Source organism: Pimephales promelas, chromosome 19 (assembly GCF_988280905.1).
Source record: "Pimephales promelas chromosome 19, fPimPro1.hap1.1, whole genome shotgun sequence".
In the NCBI taxonomy this organism is placed as follows: domain Eukaryota; kingdom Metazoa; phylum Chordata; class Actinopteri; order Cypriniformes; family Leuciscidae; genus Pimephales; species Pimephales promelas.
In genome coordinates, this window is record NC_142787.1 from 20,653,896 (window position 1) to 20,677,421 (window position 23,526).

At 35.3% G+C, this 23,526-nt stretch overlaps 5 protein-coding genes across 5 annotated transcripts in view; 3 read left to right on the plus strand and 2 right to left on the minus strand.

The window, feature by feature from the left end:
* Nucleotides 1-6: 6 nt before the first annotated feature.
* fam216a (family with sequence similarity 216 member A) lies at nt 7-2,662 on the minus strand. The gene is made up of 7 exons (XM_039688014.2): nt 2,494-2,662; nt 2,367-2,395; nt 1,641-1,762; nt 821-947; nt 541-709; nt 385-461; nt 7-287 (listed from the first exon to the last, which is right to left on the minus strand). Exons 1-7 carry the CDS (start codon nt 2,571-2,573, stop codon nt 163-165), a joined length of 729 nt encoding a protein of 242 aa, XP_039543948.2. The 5' UTR covers nt 2,574-2,662; the 3' UTR covers nt 7-162.
* Nucleotides 2,663-2,690: 28 nt separating this feature from the next.
* gpn3 (GPN-loop GTPase 3) lies at nt 2,691-6,440 on the plus strand. Its single transcript, XM_039688013.2, has 8 exons — nt 2,691-2,879; nt 3,122-3,230; nt 4,377-4,544; nt 4,628-4,752; nt 4,947-5,062; nt 5,171-5,267; nt 5,868-5,996; nt 6,143-6,440. Exons 1-8 carry the CDS (start codon nt 2,832-2,834, stop codon nt 6,206-6,208), a joined length of 858 nt encoding a protein of 285 aa, XP_039543947.2. The 5' UTR covers nt 2,691-2,831; the 3' UTR covers nt 6,209-6,440.
* Nucleotides 6,441-6,769: 329 nt separating this feature from the next.
* arpc3 (actin related protein 2/3 complex, subunit 3) lies at nt 6,770-9,571 on the plus strand. Its single transcript, XM_039688159.2, has 7 exons — nt 6,770-6,912; nt 7,348-7,447; nt 7,576-7,652; nt 8,129-8,197; nt 8,307-8,433; nt 8,567-8,661; nt 9,312-9,571. Exons 1-7 carry the CDS (start codon nt 6,907-6,909, stop codon nt 9,372-9,374), a joined length of 537 nt encoding a protein of 178 aa, XP_039544093.1. The 5' UTR covers nt 6,770-6,906; the 3' UTR covers nt 9,375-9,571.
* A 1,900-nt stretch (nt 9,572-11,471) lies between these two features.
* Nucleotides 11,472-13,699, minus strand: ube2g1b (ubiquitin-conjugating enzyme E2G 1b (UBC7 homolog, yeast)). Its single transcript, XM_039688160.2, has 5 exons — nt 13,476-13,699; nt 12,705-12,807; nt 12,468-12,565; nt 12,217-12,395; nt 11,472-11,805 (listed from the first exon to the last, which is right to left on the minus strand). Exons 1-5 carry the CDS (start codon nt 13,516-13,518, stop codon nt 11,719-11,721), a joined length of 510 nt encoding a protein of 169 aa, XP_039544094.1. The 5' UTR covers nt 13,519-13,699; the 3' UTR covers nt 11,472-11,718.
* A 3,923-nt stretch (nt 13,700-17,622) lies between these two features.
* The window catches only part of atp2a2b (ATPase sarcoplasmic/endoplasmic reticulum Ca2+ transporting 2b), a 34,160-nt gene continuing 28,256 nt past the window's right edge, over nt 17,623-23,526 (plus strand). Inside the window, exons 1-4 of the mRNA XM_039688007.2 lie at nt 17,623-18,242; nt 18,681-18,698; nt 18,785-18,867; nt 22,661-22,765. Of these exons, the coding sequence (XP_039543941.1) occupies nt 18,125-18,242; nt 18,681-18,698; nt 18,785-18,867; nt 22,661-22,765 (324 nt within the window). The 5' untranslated portion in view covers nt 17,623-18,124. The remainder of the gene's footprint in view (nt 18,243-18,680; nt 18,699-18,784; nt 18,868-22,660; nt 22,766-23,526) is intronic.

A 23,526-nucleotide genomic window follows, 5' to 3' on the forward strand; every position in this document is an offset into this window, starting at 1 on the left:
GCAGTGTAACTATTTTTTTTTTTTTAAGAAAACAGAACAGATTTGACAATTTATTAAAATATTTTGAAATGTCTTGGACATCTGGATTGTTTGTCTAGGATATGTTTTAAGAATGATTTCGTTAGACAGTTTTCATAAATGACAAAAACCTAGATTGATGCGTTAGGTAAGAAATATAAAGTCCTCTTCTTCTGATTCATTAAAAGACAGGCCACTCATGTGTCCAGCAAGATAAGAATCTGTTTCAGTCGCATCCCATTCAAAGTCAGCTTCCCATGGCCGTGATCCTGGAAATGTTAGGTCCGTTAACTCCTTTCTGAATTAAAAACTGGAAGTGTTCAAAGGATCCTGTATATTGCACTATTTGTAGTAGAACAAACCTACCCTGTGCATGTTCTGCAATGGTAGCTCTCCTTTTTCTTGGCTGTCCCATATTCGATTTTGCAAATCCAGAAGACACTCTGTGTGTAGTGGTTCAATTGTAAGTTAAGTTTACAGCTAAGCCTCTCAAAAGTTTTGCAGGTGGCGTCATATACTTACCTTTGATGATTGCCGATTTTAGGGAAAGTAGTTTTCTTGACTTTCTCTGATGTCGAAGATCTCTTTGCACTTTTTTTCTTGTTAATACTCTGAGAGATTGCCATGTGTTCTACGTCTGGGGTGTATGTCGACATCTGCAGTTTCACATTCACATGATGCACATCCGGCACTAAATATGAAGTATAAGAAAGTATAATATGTCAAATATTTCATTGTATTAAAAGTTCTTGCTAATACAGTCATAAGTCCCATGCTTATATAATATGATGTGATGATTCACCTGTCCGGATACACCGATGTAATACGTTCATATAATGTTGACGTATTAGCTGCCGCATGTGCTCTTTGCTGTAGGCCTCTGCGATACTGAACAGAAAACGCTTCTGTCCTGGTGTCAGGCCTGGATGCTGAAAATTAGAGTTTATTTAAATGTGAATTATGAGTTATTTGAACGTGAATTTCTTATGGCTGCTGAATCAGATATTGTCATCCAAATCATTGCAAATCTGTCCTTAAGGAAGTTTTTTTAATTACGTTTTCTGCAGACATATAAAAGGTACTCCAACATGCAAAGTAACAAAAAAGTCCTTTTCAGGTTTTTTTTTTTATTTTTTTATATCATTTTATTACCTGCATTTAGTCAGAATTGTGTATTTTTAATGGAATTTTATTTCATCTTCATTTCGCTTAATACATAATAGTTACACTCTGGACCTTAAGGACAAAAATATCCTCATTGAATCCCATTAAAACTGCAATTATTAATCAGGGCTATTTGAATATAAAATGATCCAATCTTTGCTAACAGGCTTTCATTCTGCTGGCAATCTAAAACTTATATTTATGGCTTTGATTTTCTAACAGTTTTTGAGTTTTCAAAAATGTGTTTTCTAAAATATATATTTTAATATATTTTATAGGCTATAAAAAACGTTCATACATAATTTTCATTAACTTAAACCTCTATAACTTTTTTTTTCACTTCAACAATAATCTGCCATGGTCTTTAAATATTTATGACAGTTTTCTTTACATTTTTCTCCTCTACGGACCTTTTTTTAAAAATTGACGCACAAGGTATATACATTTTCATGAAATACCTGTAAAAATGGAGCAGCAGTCATGGTCTTGGGGATATGAATAGTTGTAATGTCCCGATCTTGTTCTGGCACTTGTAAAGGTGCAGGTTGTATTTTATGTCCAAATACTGAGTTTGTTTTTCCTGGATGAGGAGAGAATTTAAATGCTTTAAATATTTAGTTACAATTCACAAACTAGTTATTAAAGTAATAACTCCAAGATCATGGTTTACTGCACATGACAGCTGTTTGTCTTTTTTTCAACTCAATTGGGTCAGAGACTCTGGTTACTCTGTCCAAATTCTACAGGTGTAACGTTTCTGTAATTTACACAGATTAAGCTTGCTACTCTGTAGCCGTATGGAAAAAACCTGTCAGGCTGTGGTGGAGATAAAATGGTTGTGTTTTGACTTCAAATTTACTATGCATGCTATTGCAGATGTATACTGCATTTATAGATATATGCAGCAAAAGACTTGCTATAAAAATGAAGTGATGTGATTCAGGAACTATAAGATAGTACAACCACAACATGCAAAATAATGCACTAAAGTATGTGAATTATACAAAATTAAAGCAACACATTCTTATAAAGGACAATAAAATATTTTAAAATGATCTGACATTATTATGATTTTAACTGGGACACATTGCTTTTGAGAAGACTAGGAAAAGTGTCCCAATTAACATGAACGAATCAAAGCCAGTAATCTGGACAATTAATAATAATTTATGGAACAATCTTACCAGTTTGCACATGGTTGAGACCAGATGGCCTGTCAAAACAGTATATCATAGGAAACACATTATGTGTATGTGACAACCACACAATAAACTTAAAGTAATTTCCATGTTATCATATTCTCTATCTTACCTTAAAGGCAAAAATGACTTTTTGTGATGCAGACGACTTTTATCGGTGTTGTTTTCAAGGAATTTAACGTGCTTTTTCATGCCGAAGTGTTACCTGAACTGTGAGATCTCAGATCTGTGGCATACAAGTGATATAAGACGACCTGAAATCCCATCCGATAATGCGCGTTTGCGTTTTACAGTGTTTTGACTCGCGGGCTTCCGTACTCGGTGACGAAAATACAGCATGGCAACTGTAGGAATCGTAAGTGGAACACATCGCGGAGAAAAATAACGTTTTTCTGTGCGTTTAGAGAAAACGAGATAATATCTCGTGCTTTTGGAGCTGGAGAATTGACAATGCCTCGATACGCGCAACTAGTGATGGGTCCTGCCGGAAGTGGAAAGGTAAATACGCACCAGTGTAACTACAGTAGTTGGGCTAACATATGCTAGTAACTTAATATGATTCCAAATAATTGTGATTTTTTTTGTTTTATTATATCTGTGCTGAAGTAAAACCCTAAACAGACTGGTCTGCATTTCGCGAGATTAAGTACAATGCAAAAACCAGTGTATTGTTGCTTTCAATAAGGTGTAACGTTAATGATATTAATAATAAATCAAGAGTTATGTTCTCCTTTTTTCAGAGTACTTACTGTGCCACAATGATAGAACATTGCCAGGCCCTTAACCGATCTGTACAGGTGGTGAATCTGGATCCAGCTGCAGAACATTTTGAGTATCCTGTCATGGCAGGTAAGGAACCGGTAACGTTACATAGATAAACATTACTTACCCCAAGATCTTTTTTTTGTTTTTTTATTTAGAACATTATGTTCCTATCAAAAAGGTTATAAAGTTCATGAGAAACGTAATGTCTTTAAAACAAACAGGCATTATCATTGTTTAACACGCATACAATAAATCCAAGCAGCACACTCTGAAAGAGAAAAAAAGTAAATAAATATATCTTTAAAATTAAATAATAAGGAAATTATTACTTCCAAATAATAAATACCACAATAAAAACAAATTATATTGTATCGACATTCATTTATTAAACTGATAGGATGAATTTTAATTTCATTATGATTATATAATTTACTGCAACTGCAGTAAACTTCTTTTTTGCTAAAATTAATTGAATTGTCCTCAACAGTCTTAAAATAGATATTTGAGTGATGTAATAATCATTACATATTGTAAACATTCAAAAGAAAACCTCTAGGTAAAGAGCAATTTTACCTACAATCATCAATCGAACATGAAATACAATTTGTATTTCAGATTTAGTGGTTGCAAATGACAAAAAAAGTCATGATTTGATTAACACATCATTAAAATTGTAAAAATGCGTACAATTTGGGGAAACACAATAGAGTTTCATTAGTTACCTACTTTAGTTAACAATAACTAAGAATAAACAATGCGTCTACAGCATTTACTAATCTTAGTTCATGTGAATTTCAACATTTACTAATAACAATATTAAAATCAAATTTTATCAACATCAATCAGTATTTGGTAATCTTAGGTAATTCACTGTGAGCTAACACGAACAAACAATAAACGACTGTATTTTTATTAACTAATATTAACAAAGATAAATAAATACTTTAACAAATGTATTGCTCATTGTTAGTTCATGTTACCAACTGAGAAAGTGGTACCCAATTTTTTATAAGCCAGTATTTTATAACTGGTGTTGCCACTGCCCTTGGTTAAGCATTTGTCTTTTATGGTAACTTCAATACACCATCCTAGAGGAAACTGCATATAGGTCTACATTCAAAAGCTTGTTTTTTGGGGGCTGGGAAAGAACTCGATGGAACTTGTGCTCAGTAGTATTGTTTCTATAGGCAGCTAGTGTGTTCTTAGTTATACAATTGCACGTGTATGCAGATATTCGAGAACTAATCCAAGTAGATGACGTCATGGAGGATGACTCCCTGAGATTCGGCCCCAATGGAGGACTGATCTTCTGTATGGAGTATTTCGCCAACAACTTTGACTGGCTTGAAGAGAGTCTTGGTCATGTGGAGGATGACTATATACTGTTTGATTGCCCTGGTAAGAGGTGATGTGGTAGATGGTATGGTGCTGTTGAGGACTGGCATGGAACAGTAAAGAGCATTGTGTCCTCTTGACTGCAGGTCAGATCGAGCTGTATACACATCTGCCTGTAATGAAGCATCTTGTGGAACAGCTACAGCAGTGGGAGTTCCGCGTGTGTGGCGTCTTCCTGGTTGACTCTCAGTTCATGGTCGAGACCTTCAAGGTAATACTTGTCACACTGCAAACTTGACTGCACACTTACAAATAATGTGAAAACAGTGTTTCAGTTCTATGAATTAGAAGTGAAGTCTCTTTCGGCAAGTGTGGGTTGGATTTTTTTTTTGTAGTAATTTTGATTACGAAATTATTGAAATTGTAAAAACCTACATTTTATATTTGTTGTAATTCATTTTCTAGTTTATCTCTGGAGTTATGGCTGCCTTGAGTGCTATGGTGTTACTAGAAATCGCGCAAGTCAACATAATGACTAAAATGGATCTACTCAATCCAAAGGCTAAGAAGGAAATAGAGAAGTATGTTTTGAGAGATCTTGAAATGTGATCCATTGATAATTCACTTTTTAAACCTGCATTTGAGTGTCATAACAGTGTGTTTTTGTTGTTGTTCTGTTTCATTTGCAGGTATCTAGACCCGGATATGTATTCTGTGATGGAGGACAACTCTGTTGCTTTGAGAAGCAAGAAATTCAAAAAATTAACCAAGGCCATTTGTGGTTTGGTAAGTTAGTTTTAAAGATTCTTCCTTGAGTCGAAGAATTGATAAATACTGGTATATGTACAATTCAAGTGCATATCTAGGGCTGAATAATTTTGAGGAAAAACTCCTTATTAAAAATGCATTTAAAAAAATAAAGCTTCAGGTTTGCTGTACTTGTTTGTTGGATTGCAAAATTTTACCAAAAATCATTGCTAATTATATATAAATATGACTATCAAATGATGAGGCTAATAATAATTATTATTCTGTATGACTAAAAATGTCATTATTATCGTTAAAAAAAGATAGAATAAATAATACTACGATATAAAAAGACTATATAAAATAGAATAATACTACTTCACTGTACACAAATTGAGTATTTATTATAAATATAATATTACAATAATTACAACTGTAATTTGTCTTAATACTTAATTTTCTGCAGAAACAAAAATACTTTGTTGGCTACAGGTTTATAAACGATTATTATTACAAATCTGTTGAATTTGATTTTATTTAGATTAGTTGTTCAGCCTTAGCATCTTCATTCTGATAATATCTGGTGGTAAACCTTTACAAACATTTTTTAAATTGTCAAAATTGCACTGTTTTCTTTAGATTGATGATTACAGTATGGTTCGATTCCTGCCCTTTGATCGCACTGATGAGGAGGGCATCAACATTGTCCTGCAGCACATTGATTTCTCCATACAGTATGGTGAAGACCTGGAGTTTAAAGAGCCCAAGGTTTGCGCATAAGGCTACTTTCAACTACTGTATACATTTATAAAAACCTGTTTATTTTTTAAATTAAAAGTTGTTTTAGATTTAGAATTACCACAAAGTTATCAATTTAAACTTCTGTTTTCCATTCTGTTTTCTCTTTTCTCTAGGAATTGAATGAGGAACCCAGTAACACGAATTTTGATGAGTTCTTCCAAGGCACAGCAGATTCTTGAAATCCCACATGAAGAGAGACTACATTTATGTGTTCCACTAAATAAGAGTTTACTAAATAAGAGTTTCATTTATTTAAGCAATATTCTGTCATGTTCATAATATCATTGATTGGAGGTTGCCGGAAACCTGTGCTGTGTCTCGATCTTCTTAGCAGAGTTTTATCAAATGTAATCTTGTTTTTTTTTTTAGAATTGTCTATTTATTTTTGCAATAAAAATAAGGAAATGACAATGTGGTTTTAATTTTTTTTATTCAGTCCTTACATATGTCTCAAAACGTTACAAATTAGGGAAATGTTAACCAGGCTATGCCATAGTGTGTTCAAGTGTTGTTCAATAGTGGGATGTTAACCTTTTATATTTGGCCATCCAGTCTTGATTACATCCTTGTTAAAAATCTTATGCACTTATGTTGTCTAGATAAGCAGCTCGCAAGGTTTTGACTGCCGTGACGTTAAAATGGGTTGGACATCTTTTAATGGCACACATATTTTAATAAGATTTTCAAAAGAAATGTTGTGGTGGAAAAAAGTAAAGCAGCAAAGCTGTTGTTCTTCGGCGCCCCCTAGTGGTTATGACGGGATACTGTACTGGAAACTTCCTGTATCTGTGTGTAGGGTGGGACAGCGGAAGCGGCGGGTTGCACAGCTCTGACATTTTCATTTTTGCCTGCTAGGTTTGGGACATATCGTACCAAAATGCCGGTAAGTAATATTTAAACGTTATGATTAAAACGATATACGCAATTGTTTTCTTTGTGAGCAGCTGCTGTACCGCGTTTTATATCTGGAGCGAACAAGAAAGATATTTCAGCATTAGCCACAGCGCTAACCTACACATCATCTTTCTCTAGCTATTTTTCTACAAATGTAACACTTTTACAAAGACATTATGTATTGCTCTTTATGCTTTTATTGCCCACTATACATATATATGGAAGTATCAGAAATGTGTTGCGTGAACAGGTTTGTTGCATTTGTTTTTGATGCTGACAACTGGATTTCCTCATTTGCATTCAGTGCAATGAAAACTGACGGATTCTCTTCAAATATCGGTTATTTACAATGAAAAGAAATATATATAATTTGCTATATTACAAAAATAATTATGTATGGCTTTGATTTTCTCCCATTCTACAGGCATACCACTCAAGCCTGATGGACACGGACACCAAACTGGTGGGGAATATGGCGTTATTGCCCCTTAAAACACAGTTTAAGGGTCCTGCTCCTAAAGAAAGTAAGAAAGTTTGCTTGATTCTATGCAGTACTGTGAGATCTGAGATGTGTGAGATTCTTCCTTAAATGGCCATCATTTAGTAAAGCCTATTTGACAAACCAGCTGTTCCTTCCTCTTTCCATATTCAGCCAAAGACACAGATACTATCGATGAGGCCATCTACTACTTCAAAGCCAATGTTTTCTTCAAGAACTATGAAATTAAGGTAAGGAGTGAATGTCATTACAGGAGCCTAGAAAAATGTACGTAGCGTGCCTTAACACGAATTCATAGTTCTGTCCTGAGAGAAGAATAAAAGTCCTCCCTGTATACACATATTTTTGAGTCTATTTTACCTCAAACACTCTATCTGTTTAATATCAGATTTTCATTTGTTTAAAGACTCTTAAATGCACTTTAAAATTGGCATGAAATGGAATTTGCAATAGTCTTTAGTTCCCTGATGTATATCCGAGTGAAACTGCTTCTCGAGGAAGAATTTAGGGTGGGATTTGATTTTGGCCATTGCGAATTGATTGGATGGTTGTGGTTTGCTATTGGTGATGTCATGTGAGTGACAGGTCACTGTACTTATTTTCCTGTTTATTACTGTGAAGCTTCTTTGACAATATCTGTTTTGCATAAAGCGGCTTATTTGCCGTATATAAATAGATAAAATATTTATTTCTTTAATTTTGATAGAATGAGGCTGATCGGACTTTGATCTACATCACTCTTTACATCTCTGAGTGCCTCAAGAAGCTCCAAAAGGTAACTATCGAAAATCATAAACTATCATTTGTTAGGTATTGTTGGTTTTTCTCATAGCTAATGCTTTATAAGTACTCCAAGTAACTCCAATCTTATAAATGATTTCTAGTGCAGTTCAAGGAGCCAAGGAGAGAAGGAGATGTACACGCTGGGAATTACCAATTTCCCCATCCCTGGAGAACCTGGCTTCCCTCTGAATGCAATGTATGCTAAACCTTCCAACAAACAGGAGGAAGGTATGACAAAACAAAGTCAAAACTTTACTGAGTCTGATTCATTTGCACATCTGCTAAGCAACCTTCTCTATGATAGGTTTATTATAAGTGTTATCGCCGAATTGATCAGATACCATCTTTTCCCTCTTGACAGAAACGATGAGGGCTTACCTGCAGCAAATCCGACAGGAGACGGGACTGAGATTGTGTGACCGTGTGTTCGACCCTCAGACAGACAAACCAAGCAAGGTGAGACTATGGCTGTGTCTGAAATCTCCACTCAAACCATTACTCCCTACCCCCTATGTAGGGGGTAGGGAGTAGAGCACTATATAGTGAGCTCACCAGCATAATAGAAACGCCACTAGCGGACACTACTCGATCATCTCTCGGCGCCGTTGATTACGTCATTGCTGTCGCCCGTCCGTCTTTTTTACGATCGGCGCAATGCATGATGGTATGTAGGGCTTGGGTTAGTGACCATCGGTTGTACACTACTTTTCAAAATGCATTCTGGGATACATTGAGTGGACTATATAGGGTATAATAATCATCACTATACATTCGGACAGCACCACAAAATGGCGAGCTCACTATATAGCCCACTAAATAGTGAGTAGTGGGAGATTTCGGACACAGCCTATATTTAATATTATCAGTCAAATCAAGTAATAAAAAAACTTTTTTCTTCTTTGCATTGACAATTATTTGAATTATAATTAAGCACATTTTTGTTACTGTAATGCAAAAATAAAGAGAAATTTGTTATATAAAATAGTTTTTATATGTATATACACATTATTAATTTATCCATTTTCTTGGATGTTTCAAATTCATGTTATTTCAATAATTTCTAATCAAGAGATGCTGATAATCATTCAAATGTCTTTGGTCTTCAGTGGTGGGTGTGCTTTGTGAAGAAACAGTTCATGAACAAAAGTCTGTCTGCACCTGGCCAGTAACAAACAACTCAGGATCTCTCTGTGTACTTTTGCGTGGGATGTGGATGGATCCGTTTTTGTTTTGTTTTTTTCTTTAATGTGTATGCGAGCGTGTTTACTTGTATTCTGAAAAAAAGAGAGATTTTTTTTTTACTTGTGATTCCTGCCTGTCATGGAAAGCAGGAGCCGATCAAATAAAAAAATATATTAAAGAGAAACAGCATCTCTCGTCATTGAATGAGGACGTACTACTAATACACTTGGTGCCAGACTGCTTAGTAATATTTACATTGGTATTAGTGCCATAATATTATATTATTGCTGTCAAATCGATTAATCGCAAAAAAAATTATATATATATATTTATAATTCCAAACATTTCCACATACGTTGCCCTACAGCGGCAACACGGCAATGTTTGATATTGAATGAATCCACCTAATGAATGGCTTAATTTATAGTATTCATTATTATTTCAAATTACCTTATATTTGAGCTCATTTGTTTTTAGCACCTTTGTTATGTGCTTTTTTATAGTTTTAACTTTTCAATTCAGTTTTAATCATAGTACTTAAAATTATTTGTTAGTTGCCAACTTTTCCAATTTCGTTTGGTTTTCAGGGGTTTTTTCGGTTTTTCTGAGTTTTCATCTAATATTCTTATTTTATTTCAATTAACAATTTTCATTTTAGTATATTATAGTATTTATTCATATTTTGAAATGGCTTTTTGTAGTTTTCATTTAGGAAATTGTCTAAGTTTATTTTAATATTCCTATTTAGTTTTACATTTATTTCATTTTAGTACGTCAACTTAAATGTGTTCCAGTTGTAAAGATAAATTTCTGTAAGTTTCCATCTAATATTTAGATTTATTTTAAATGAATAAACTTTAAATAGTTTATTCATTTAATAGTTTATCTACTTTTAATAGTTTTAGGTAACAAATACAACACTGCTTGACTATGTAGTGAGTTCATAATAATGCTTTTATTTATCTGAACAAAATGATTGCTCCAGAAAGAAATGACATCCACATGGTGCTCAAATCAATATGCCACTAAGGACCATATAAACTGGAGTAACGCTGTGGCGTTTCACACCACTGATTCAAATCAAAACGTGGCCGAGACCAACCGAAAATGTAACTCTTATTGCTTAATATTGTTTTCTGTCTTTTGAATAAAAAAATTACATTTGCATTAGTACACAAAACCAGACAAATCTCACTCTGATAAGATGTGTTGCCAAGAATCTTATGCACCCTTAGAACTTACGACTGACATAAGACAAACAACAGGAACAAAGGTAAGACTGAGAATAAAACTAAAGGACAAACAATATGTAAGACAAATACTACATTTTAATGAGCAAGTACATGATAGGGCCTTCAGGAACAGAAGAGTGAATAAGATACAGTCATAAATGAGATTACAAAACTACATGTGGGGGGTGAGGACATCACAAAACATGACTGATAGAGCTATGGTACAATACATATTTACATACACAAAAAATACAGCTTTTGAGCTCACCATTTATACAAAATATATTCTCTGTCTCATGCAAATATGTGACTTTTTGGTTTATCCAAAAGAGAATTCCAGCTCAAATACTGAATATACGTTGAGATGGACTTGACATCACTGTATACAATTTTCCTTTTTGATAGGAGAACAACTTAAGGCAGCATAGAAAGAGATGGCCCTTTGAGAGACATCTGCGGTATTGTTTTTTTAAGGGAACAGGGCTGTCCCGACATGTCAGCGAGGAGGAAAATCAGCATCGATTCTGACCGTCAGCCTCTAATAGTACCATAAACGCACAAAACACGGCAGAATTGCATAAAAGACTGTTCAAAATTGATGGCTCAGTGGCAGATAAAAAAGCGAGTCAAAACACAAGTGTCATGCAGTACATTTCATCATAATTAAGATAATAAATAATTCAGACACGCTAAAGGGTGGGGGGAGGAAAAAATAGACATTAACAAAACGTGCTATAACTCACACATTCAGATAAAAAAAATAATAATAATTATCCAACGGTGGCTTTGCTCTGATATCCCTAACTGGTGCTACCCCAAATAACTGGTGAATAAAATAAAGATGATCGGATCCCCTATTAAGGTCTGTAATTCCCATATCTAGGGGGGCTGGTTAAAATTCAGTTTCTGTGAATGAAGCATTGTGATGAAAAATGTGATCCAACACATCAGTTAAACCTATTCAATTGATATGAGCTTGTAATGGTGTTTTAAAATCAATGCAGACATAAATCCTGAAACGTCTGTCTCTGACCTCAAGATATGGAGATGGGAACTGATAATAATATAAGTACTAACAAAAGTGACCGTGATGGTGCGTCTAGTCGAATGCCATCTCTTGGCTTTTCCTCACGCAACGGGCGACTTTTCTCTTGAACTCACCGTTGGGATCCTCTCTCCATTCTTTCTGCAAGCCGAACACAAATGTGAAGGTTTTAATTATTGCTTCAGAAGAACACAAACATGAACCGCCCATTTTATTGAATTAAATTATTGAGAAATTATTGAATTTATCAATGGAATTTTTTTTCAGTCAGGACAAGGAATCTTAATTGGCCATCCTTTTGTGCTATTAAAGGGATAGTTCAAAATTAATATTGTGTCATCACTTACTCTCAAGTTGTTTCAAACCTGTTTGAGCTTCTTCAGTTGAACACAAGAATAACAATAATAATAATAGTAATAATAAAAAATACTAAGGAAGTCAATGGGTGGCATCAACTGTCTGGTTACCACATAACTTATTTTGTGTTCAAGAATCTGAGTTTAAGGGTGAGTTATAAAACATGATTCAGTTATCAAAAATCACTAAACTTACAGCTGCGTCCACATTGGCTGGCGAGTCACCGTTAGGGTCAGCTAACATGGAGATCACACTAATCATGATGGTCTCTACGGTGTGGATGGGCAGCCAACGCTCCTCGGGTTTCTCATAACCAAATTTGTCCTCTCCTGGCTCATGTAGGATTGAAATGCACACATCTCCGTTCTTCGCAACTGATTAAGAGATGAAGAATAATATCAGTGTCAGTTCTACAGGTGTTTTCACCAAAACTGACATGCACTCACCATTAGGATGCCAAATCTCCGTAATAAACTTCATCTTCGGTGGTCGAAGTGGGTAATCGTGAGGGAAATTGAGATGCGCCTTAAAAAATCCACCTTCGCTATAAATCAAAAACAGAAACTCGGTATACGATTTTGTTGGAAAAGATTTAAGCTTTGCAGGAGATTAGATTAGTAAACTGGCCACTCTCACAGCTAAAGCCAAGCGCCACATGCTTGGTAACAGGATGGATTACTTACAATAATGTGTCTTGAGGGCCGATCACAACAACCTCCCACTGATAGATATCATCATCATCAATCAGACCAGCAGAAAAACCTTCCACTGGGTTTTTGTTGAGCTCTGTAAGATATCCCCAATATTGGAAATTAGATTACATTTTCAGTCATCTAATGCTGACTTGAAGTTAACCTTTAAGAACACTAATAATCTTGCAAATGTCATGTCTAGTTTTCATACTGTACCTTAGTAATGTCGTAATCACTTGAAAAAAACGATTGGTTTTAATATGTAGGAATACAGATGTAAAGATTGATCTAAATATCGTAATGTAACGTTACTAATATACATCTAACTGTATTTAATAAGACCAAAACCTAAATGTGTTGTATCGTTTCCTACTTTGCAGGCCAACAATTTGTATACTGCATACTAACACGTGTCAACTGATAATATATCCTACAACTTATTTTTTTTACAATTCATTACCATTCTTTTGAAATATATCAAATTCCATGTTTACAACTAGATTATTTTCTAAAATAGCAGGGTATAAGCTTTGTGATCAACATCACCAACTTATTCAGCTAGCATGCTAGCCAAACCTTCTGACCTTATTACTTCACAAGTAGAAATACGAAGCCCATAAGCTCTTACAAAAACACTGTCCCAAAGGTTTCCGTTAAACACTGTAATTTTGTTAAAAAATAAAAATAAAGTACAGATAGTGTGGATATGAAATAGTTGACATCATGAAGAAGTACTATTCACGCTAACAGTTAGCCACATACCTGCTAGCTGTTTTCGCAGAAGCAGGGCCGATTGCTCAGTCATTTTATTTCAACTAATGTTAACAAAATAAATTTTGTTTCTCCAACAAAAAAAGCACGAGGTAAAGTCACCGAAATCAAAGTTGGTAGACACGCAGCACTTGGACAGTGTGTGTGTATTTGAAATCTACTTCACATGCGCTCGCGCTGGGAACTGAACTGATACATGTTAGCACACAGGCACTGACCTCAAGGATGTGTGTCACTAGGTAGTTGCTTACTACAGCAGTATTAGGCATCTCTTTAAGGGAGCGTTTTGAGTTATCATGGCAAAAAATGCTGCAGCACCCATGACGCCCAAAATCGCTGTCTAAGTAGGTAGGTCACTAGGTTTTGAGACACAGCCGAAGCAAAAGGGTCCTAACAACAGACACACTTTTGTTGATTATTCTGCTCGAATGTTTTGATTTTAACAATACCATACTGATTTTTTTTCTTATTTATTAATATTTTGTTGTAGTGGCAGTCCATATGAGGTGTACGTCCTCAGTGCATTTTCCATTTTGAAAACGTTATTTTAAAGAAGTATTTTGCTAGATATAAACATGGATGTAAATAACACTGGTCCAGATCACTTCCTGTTTCAATTTTTTAACACTACATAAAAGCTGGGATAAAATACAACCAACAGAACATATAAAACTGAATCAAAAAGTTAAACAAACATCTTTAAGATTTTTTCTTTACATGTGAAATAGCTAAAGAAAACAGTTACAAACTGAAACAGGAAGTGTTTCTGGACCAGTGTTGTTTACATCTTGCTAAATGGTCATTATACAGAATTAAAATCTCTGTTAATAAAATGCATTGCACTCAAATAAAATGCTTCTCTAAATAATGTTTTAAAGTTTTTAATTCCATAACTTTAAAATGTTTTTGATTTCCTTTTAAGATGTCGACGGCTAAAGTGTTGTTATTGTTATCTAAAACTATTTAAAATAGTTTTCATTAATTTATAATACTTGTCCATGATAAATAGACTACCTACGATAATTGTTATATTTATAAATGTTGTGCAATGTTATTTTTGTATTGTATTATATCATATCATATTATTATCACATGTTTTTTCTTCATTTATTTATTGTAAGAATAAAAATACTTAGAAAAAGGGAAAGTATACTACTGTTCATTTTCTGCAAGTAGGCCTACGTTTTTTTATTATCATGATCATTATTATTACGAACATTTCCTTTGACACTCAATCACAACGCAATGCTGATGTGTGGTGCAATTACAACTAAAATACGCTAGATGGCAGTGTCCGCTTACATGACATTTTGTGGTTTAGTTTAGCTGGAATTTAGTTACTAATAAATAATAAAGTTATAATGTGTGCTTATTCATTTGATCAAAATAATGATTAATATATCAAACCCAAGCTTTAACTTCAGCCTGAATCAAATCTGAGTGGATTCACAAAGCCTGCCCATCCTGTATCTTGAGAGCTTTACAATCCTCCTGACATGCCAGAATCTTACATTTGCTTTTTTACAGAACCATAAAAGGCAAACATTTGGCTTCCAGCCCAGGGACTGATACCAAACATAGACTGAATATGGGAAAGAGTTGTTAGCAAATACAGTAGGTGCATTCCACATCCGTGAAACTCAAACAAGGGGATAGTTTTCTGAATAAACAACCATGCGCAGGTAACAAAAGGCGACTTTGTGTATTCTTCCTGCCGTGTCTTCTCAGATGACACACACTTTGAGGAACGGTTTGCTTCAGATCTGTGTCGCACTTCACTAAAGATTTGTCATGTGCCTTATCTTTTGTTGATATGTTTAGCATGCAAATGTCACCCCACTGTATTACACAGAGAAAAGACGGTATGCTACACACACACACACAGCGTACTCTATATGGAAACATCTGACTCTTCTCATGAACTTATTACTGATTCAAACAATCCAACTCATCTTTCTCACCCAACAATTGAAGCCACTTAGAAAAATGCCTAGTTATCATTTTAAGATAGGCCTTGTTGAAACCTGTTACAGTCAGATATAAATTCATAAAGTGCATCTACAGCTTGGGCCAAACAGCTTGACATTCATTGCACAGCATTGAGATGCTGAGTGAGTTGTTGTTTCTCTCTCAAGCCTGCGGCAATTAATATGTCAGTCAAGAGGTATATGATAAATGGGCTGTTACTGGCTCAGGTGACCTTTCAATGAATGGAATTACGATACAAAAAGGAACATATTTTGTTTTATCCTTTATGAAGCTTACTGTGGATGTCAGCAATTAATGTTCACAGTTTAGATTCACAGGTTGCATTATAACTGTTAGGGATTGGATTTTAGTTGATTTTCATAATTTTTCTGGTCATTTATGATTTCTGCATAAGGAATTTTTAATCATTTTAGATAACATTCCATGCCATGAAATTATGAACATAACTACAAAAAGCACAAAATTACATTTTTTAGGATTGGAGATAACAATTTAAAATTATAATATAATAATACAGATAATATAATTTATATTTTAATCTAATATAATTATTAATTCACAATTAATCGCATCTAACATAAAAGTTTTTGTTTATATAATTTGTGTTTGAGTGTGTGTGTATATATACAGTATATATATATATATATATATATATATATATAATGCATACATACAGTATGGGTGTCTGAATGAATCGATTTGACATTGCAACCTCGACAAGATGGGCTGTGAATCTGAGCTGCAAGATACCTTTTAATTATTTTATTTTTGTATTTTATTTTTTGGATATTTCTGTTTCTATGAGCCAAATCGACTTTTATGGAACCATAGGACATCGGTGTACAGAAATGTTTTGGGGTTTTTTGTGCATTTTCCCTTAAGTGATCAAACGAACTTTCAGAGCTGGAACATTAGTGAATGTTTCTTGCAACTTTATATTCCAGATAGACATCTGACAATGAGATTGACTTATAAACAAGCAAACATGGAAACATCAAACATCTCCATGGCAACCCGGCTTTGGCAAAAACTAATTTAGCTGTTTATCTTTTTATCTTAGCCTGTAAGATTGCAGACCCAGGATCCAAGTTAATCTTATAATGTTGTTTCATTCCTCCTTTTCATCAGTGAGACAGTGTGCAGTGAGTGGCCTTATCTTGTGTGTTCAGCTATAAGCTTTTTCTCCAAATGATGACTGGGTAATGGTGAAGAACAGTACAAATCCCTATATGAAGAAAATGAATCCTCACAAGCCTGCTTTTTACATTGTCTCATAAAGATAGCAGAAATATTCAAATTTTTGCCACATGACCAACTGTTTAATTGTTAAGTTTGTCAGACACATCTAATAAAAATGATCTGTTTTAATTTGAAATGGGTTTGAAACACACAGACACCAACATTTGAACCCCAAAACAAGGAAATGCCCATGCAGTAATTGTAAACAAGCAACTTCACATTCAGTAATTGTAATTTACCAATTCATTTGTTATTCTTTACATGAGGTTTATGTGTGTAACATAATTTGATATCATGATAATGAAAAAAAAAAAAAATTAGGGCTACAACACATGTGACAGTCGGGCAACGCTTCTCATTTTTATTGTGGCAAAATTACTAAAACAAACAAACACAAATATATTGGGCCCATAACAACAAAGACATAAAAAAAAAAAAAATGACAAAAACATACATAGTAAACCTTCAACTATAAAAATGGAAACAGATCATATAAAAATAAAAATGTATTAAAAGTAGCCTATTAATAAAATAAAAATAAAAATTCGGTCGTCAACGAATCGCAATTATGACTCATCAACATTCACTCTCGCCACCTACCGGCCTAACCTACGGAAAGCAGAAAGAGTCACTGAACGCGTAGGTAAATTCATCTTTTGGTGAGTCCCTGCCTGGCAGGAATCAAACCCGCTACCGTTTCTAGATTGTGCATAGGATTTCTTTGCTGCACTTTTTTTTAATTTTTTTTTATTGCAAATGAAAACAATAGTATACAAAGCATACAACATTAATATTTCTTTGCTGCACTTCTACACCCTTCTCATCTGGAATGACGTCGGCCAAAACGAAAAGGGTCAGCTGATCCACACACTGACGTGACGAAGAAAAGTCAAAGGAAGAAACGGGATTTCCGGAGTCCGTGCAGCCAATGAACGCGTTCCACATGCGGCCAGCGAGAGCTTTGCTTGCGGATCAGGAGAGCGGCGGAGCAGAGACACGCGATTGGTGCTGATGGTGCTAGAGCTGCGAACACCGGCTGCGGTTTAAGGGAACGAGCCGATGATAGATTCGAAATACAATTTTGAAGTTATCACATCACAAGGACACTAAGGCTCCCAGCAGGCATCGATAATTTCCAAGATCAAGAACATCCAACGAGTTGCTAACGATGTCTGTTGCGTAATTCTTGGTTGAATTAACCTGGGTTAAGAACTTTTCTTCTAATTAAACGCCCTAACTAAAAAGTTTAAATTGCGTATCATCGCGTACTTGTTATCTGAAGTCCCAACGGTTGATTTTGGATCAAGTTTTTCGTGGACCCGAAGGTCTTGGAGTCAGGACTGTAGGCTTTGAAGAAGCCCGTGTTTGGGGGTCGCAAGTTCTTTTATTATCAGCGTGTCCGTCCGTCCACGATGGAGAACGCACATACAAAAACCGTGGAGGAAGTTTACAGCTTTTTCTCCGTGAACGAGAGCACTGGGCTCGGCCTGGAGCAAGCGAAGCGGCAGCGGGAGAAATGGGGACCGAACGGTGAGTGAGCAAACGAACGTGGCTGGGCTAATGCTAACAGAGGAGACTGGGATTGGCAGTTTACTAGTAAGCTAGTAGGTTTAGGTGATTTCGCAATGTTGATCGAGTGCTAGAGGGTTGTTAGGCCTGTACAAGTGCTGGGGCACATGCGGCGATATTCATCAGCCGGCATGAGTCCGAAATAAAGGCGTGTGACGTCACTGTTGCTCGCCCCCACGAGAATAGTGATGTTTTACACATTTGGCCAGTAACCAGTGTTGTAAATACAAACATAGTTGTGTGTTTTTTTTTTTAGCGTTAAAATACCAATATTGTCTTTTGCTGTAAAGCCTAAATGATGCAGACTAAATTGTATTAGTACTTGTATTTTCAGGATCTAATGTTACCTTTTTCTCTCTTTTTCTCTCACCATGCTGTGAATCTTTGGCTGTGCCACAGAATTGCCTGCGGAAGAGGGTAATCTTTTGTCATGTATTCTGTTAACGCCTCTTTGCCTTGGTCTTTTATTATCATGTTTTCACATACTTATTTTTTTTTTTCAGGAAAATCACTGTGGGAGTTGGTGGTGGAGCAATTTGAGGATCTTTTAGTGAGGATTCTTCTACTGGCAGCTTGCATATCTTTTGTAAGTACCTCAAATCAATATTAAGTTGAATACAGTAATCGTTTAACTTTGCTTATTATAATTTTCACTATTTTTTTCTGGATTAGATAAATTAAGGTTATATTACAAAAGATTCTACTTTATCATGGTGCAGAGTACAATGAAGTTAGCATCTAACTAAAAGAGCAATTAGGCTACATAACACTTGCAATTAATAGTTCAGTTAAAAATTGAAATGTTATCATCAGTTAGTACTCTTCCTTATGTAGTTTCAAACCAGTAAGAGTTTTAAAACGCAAATTAAGATATTTTAATGAAATCTGGGAGATTTCTGTTCCTCCATTGACAGTCCACACAACAGTCACTTCAAAATGTCCATAAAGAGATTTGTAAACTAATCCATATGAATTGAGCTGATCAGTCCAAATTTTCATCACAATTGGCTCTATGCACGGCGGTATTTCCGGTGAAGGTGTAAGGATGCTCGATAACTTCCGCCGATCGTAGAGTCCAATGCAATACCGAGAATTTATATTGAATTTTATACTTCATGGTTATACTAAAGAAACGTTAGTCACAAAAACAGACAAAACGGACACCCCTCGTTGTGTTTATGCTTCTTTTTAAAATTATATTAATTAAACATAACAATATATAAAATTACATCTTAACGTATGAAAGTTTCGTTTCAAAGACTGGAGGACGGTAAATTTTGAAGACTCAGCCATAATCTCGTTTTCCTCGGTTTTCCTCCGCTTTAATCTCCCCAACCGGAAACTGAAGAGCATCCTTGCGTCAAATGCGGAACTTATGCGTGCATATAGCCCATTATGCCTCTTCAGAAAATTTGGACTGAACCGCTCAATTCAAATGGATTAGTTTTACAATCTTTTATGGCCTTTTTTTAAGCTTCAACATGGTAGTTGCATAGCTGTCAATGGAGGTGCTGAAAGCTCTTAGATTTCATTAAAAAGATCTTCTTTTGTGTTTGGAAGATGAACCAAAATCTTATGGGTTTGGATTGTAATGACATGGTTTTGGCTGTCTGCCACCCAGCGACATGTTATCTAAACCGGTCTGGAACAACATACGTTAGTGAACCAGAGCAGCAGAATTCCCCTCACTATTTACCCAAAGTTTCCCGCTCCAGTGCCACTCCTGGTATTGGTCTGACTCCTGACTCAGATATTATAATTTAGCATATCAAAAAATTGTGAAGTACAAATGGCAAATCTGCAAGCTAATCATCACTGTTTTGTATATATTTAAAAAATGTGTGTACATGTACATTTTGTCGATTTATGGCCGTGCAGCATAGCAATTTTGATTTAGATTTCTGATGGTTCATTAAAAATTTTAAGTGTTAAATGTTAATCTTTGCATGACAGTTTAAAAACTGAAATGCAGTGTGTAATGAGTACCATGCTAAAGGTGTCGGAGTGCTTTATAAATGCTCTTCGTGATATTTTGATCATGTTACAATATGCTGTCATCAGGCTATAAGGTGATGATCTACAGTGGTTCACTCAGTGGTTAATGTATGCTGTCTGGAGTCTTTAACACATGCCTGTTTGGATAATGTTTCACCGCTGGAATGGCAGGCATGGTGCAAGTCCGAGAGGGCTTAGAGAGCTCTCAACTGAGAACATGGTCCAGAGGTTAGGTTACTGTGTTGAACCAACTTAGTCATCCACTTCCTCTGTTTGGATTTTTGGGTTTGCTGCAAAATCATTGTTTATTGCATCAACATTGAGGATTATTATTATTAATACAGCATGCTTGTTTACATGACAACTGTGTAAAAAGAGGGGGAAGGTTTTTTTTCTCTCAAATGGTGAGTTCACTTCTCTTATTGGTTGCTTGTTCCACAGCTTCTAATCTGGCGACTAGTGTTGTGACGTTGTCCTACTGGCAACGGGGAAGGTTGTAGCCCCTGAATTGGTCGTGTGTATTGTTTTAAGAACTGGTTTAGGCCCCATTTGCACCTTACTGTATGCACAGGTCTAATCAAGGTCCAAAAGCTTATGCTTGAATGCCCTCCCTAACCACTTATCGAGATGCGTTAACTTGCTATTACATTCGCCTTTGTTATTCCCACAAGGCAAGGGTGTTATTCAATCAGAACAGTTTATCCCATCAGGACTAAGCACAGCAACTGGAATTTACAACCACAGCTCTTTCCACAAGAGCCTTTTATAAATGAAGTCAGAATGGTTTTGAGTGACTTCTCATTTAATGGACTGAATTTCAAGCAAGATGAAGCCACTGTGCTTTGCATCCTTTAACATTCAGAAGTCGTCATTTTAACAGAAACATTTCATTTGTGTTTTCTATTATAATTTTAGTTAAGTTGCTATTAAAGACAACTAGCACATTTGTAGTATGCCCTACAGTTGTTCTATAAAGACAAAAAAAAAATTGTATGTCGCAATTCAGTATATAAAAAATTAATACTAAAAATTCAAAATTGTCTTTTGAAACGTTACAGTAAATGGATTATTCGAAATATATATTTTTTTTATTTGTTATATAAATAGCATTGCGCTGTAATTCAAAAGTTTGATTGCTTAGATATTTGGAAGGAAATTTAAAATATATTTAAAATATTTGGAAGGAAATCTTTTATGCTCAACAGGGCTGCATTTGTTTGCTACACTACTACACTAAAAACAGTAATTTTATGAATTATTATTACAAAAAAGTTTTCTACTTAAATGTTTAAATGCTCTTTAACCCTGCAGTCATAGTGCTGCTTAATATTTTTGTGGTTAGTGTAAATTTGAAAATTTGTTGATGAATGGAAAAGTGAAAAGAACGGCATTTAGGTGAAATGGAAATATTTTGTAACTTTATAAATGTTTTTGCTGTCTGTTTTGATCAATTTAGTGTCGCCTTGCTCAACAAAAACCACATACCAAACTTTTTAATGAGGTTCTATTCTATATTTAGCTGTAATATGTATTTATTATTCATGTTTCAGTATAATTTTTCATATGAACGTGCTGGTTGTTGAACTAAATTGGGTAAAGAATGTTACCAGACGCATATCTGTGATTTAGCCTAATTGATAAGAAAACAGTTTGTCGCTGAACTAGCTTTTGTACGCAATATATCACTAAAATGATGACAAATATCTGCAAAAGAAATCTGTTGTACAAGGTCGTACAGGATGTTACAGAAACAAAATATTCAGAATACTGCATGGGGAATAGAAAGCTTCAAGCTTCACTAGAATATGTGGGTTGGTGTTAAAATACTTGCTATGTGTTTATTGCTGCTGTTGGCTTGTTCGTGATGTTTGTAAAGATGAGCTTTACTATTATATTTTTGGATGGGTGTTATGATGTTCTCGAAAAGGCCAGTGACGCCTCTTGTGTGGTCCAGGTGAGCTTAAGCCCATATAGTCTAAATTGATGAAAGCTGGTCTGTCTTAATTGGATAATATTACATAAAGGACTCAGTACTTCAGCGTTCACTGGACCTTGTCTGGACAGTGTCAGCATGCCTGTAAATTCACGTGGCTGGCTTGAAAGTACTTTTTTTTTTCTCGGTCAGTTGTGACAGCTTAAAGTGGCATGCATTAAATAGTAATTCTTGTGCAGTTGCTGACGACACTCTGTTTGACACCTGGCTCACAGCCACAACTCCTGGCAAATATAGAGACATGCCCTGGTACGGTGTAAAAACATGGTGCACTCAAGTGTTTATAATATGTTGTCTTGGAACACTCTTCGGTGTTATTCAGTCATTTGATAAAGGTTATTTGGTCAACATGAAAAAATTAAGTATTATTTTCCCTGTTTTTCTTTTATAGGTACTGGCCTGGTTTGAAGAGGGAGAGGAGACCATTACAGCATTTGTGGAGCCTTTTGTAATATTGCTAATTCTTATAGCCAACGCCATTGTAGGTGTCTGGCAGGTAAGTTTGGACTCCTTTTGCTTTAAGCTTTGATTTATTTTATACTGTATTTTTAAACAATATGAACACCAAGTAGAAACACAATAGATTTTTGCATATAGGCGTGCTCTAGTCTAGACTTGCTATGATAGTTGGTGTTACCGGTGTTCAGACGCAACACCGGTTTCATCACTTGCCCCACTGCGGCACTGCAAAAAAAAAAAAAAGTTTAAAGAGCAAAAAATATTTAAAACAATTACGCAGTATCTGTTCACTAGCGTTGTATGATCATGCTCTTATTAATGTAAATGCGCTGAAAGACCTGCCTATTTTACACGCACATCATGATTCATGACCTACAAAAAAGGCGCACGTCAGTATCGAGTTCTCGTTCGGGCTTGAACAAACCATAACGCACACAAATTATGCCAAAATGCCTGTTTTGTCCAGTGTCCTCATAAGAGCAGGCTTAAAGCAACACAAAGTAAGATTTTTTTTTTTACCTTAAAAAAATGTTTCCAAAATCTTTTCAGTGTTTCATTAAAGGCCAATTTATACTTCTGCGTAGGGTGCGCGCAGTAGGTACGGCATAGCATACGCACAGATGCGTACCATACCGCATACCCTTCGCCGTAGTCTGACGCTCACCTCCTCAAAAATGTAACTACACGTCGCGACGACGTGGACCATAAGATCTGTGATTGGTCGGCTTGGTAGGATCGCATTTCCTTCTACGCATTTCCGCACATACCATCTCACGCATTTCCACACGTACCATCTCC

Excerpts from the sequence above, each read along its gene's own strand:
- fam216a (XM_039688014.2), bottom strand. The coding sequence starts at position 2,573 with ATGAAAAAGCACGTTAAATTCCTTGAAAACAACACCGATAAAAGTCGT. Across the intron at positions 1,763-2,366 it reads TCTCAACCATGTGCAAACTG|GAAAAACAAACTCAGTATTT; the intron begins GTAAGATTGTTC and ends CTCCTCATCCAG. Across the intron at positions 288-384 it reads CATTGCAGAACATGCACAGG|GATCACGGCCATGGGAAGCT; the intron begins GTAGGTTTGTTC and ends TAACATTTCCAG.
- gpn3 (XM_039688013.2), top strand. The coding sequence starts at position 2,832 with ATGCCTCGATACGCGCAACTAGTGATGGGTCCTGCCGGAAGTGGAAAG. Across the intron at positions 2,880-3,121 it reads GTCCTGCCGGAAGTGGAAAG|AGTACTTACTGTGCCACAAT; the intron begins GTAAATACGCAC and ends TCCTTTTTTCAG. Across the intron at positions 5,997-6,142 it reads TGGAGTTTAAAGAGCCCAAG|GAATTGAATGAGGAACCCAG; the intron begins GTTTGCGCATAA and ends TCTTTTCTCTAG.
- arpc3 (XM_039688159.2), top strand. Across the intron at positions 7,448-7,575 it reads GGGTCCTGCTCCTAAAGAAA|CCAAAGACACAGATACTATC; the intron begins GTAAGAAAGTTT and ends TTCCATATTCAG. Across the intron at positions 8,662-9,311 it reads AGACAGACAAACCAAGCAAG|TGGTGGGTGTGCTTTGTGAA; the intron begins GTGAGACTATGG and ends TTTGGTCTTCAG.
- ube2g1b (XM_039688160.2), bottom strand. The coding sequence starts at position 13,518 with ATGACTGAGCAATCGGCCCTGCTTCTGCGAAAACAGCTAGCAG. Across the intron at positions 12,808-13,475 it reads TCTGCGAAAACAGCTAGCAG|AGCTCAACAAAAACCCAGTG; the intron begins GTATGTGGCTAA and ends GATATCTTACAG. Across the intron at positions 12,566-12,704 it reads GGCCCTCAAGACACATTATT|CGAAGGTGGATTTTTTAAGG; the intron begins GTAAGTAATCCA and ends TTTGATTTATAG.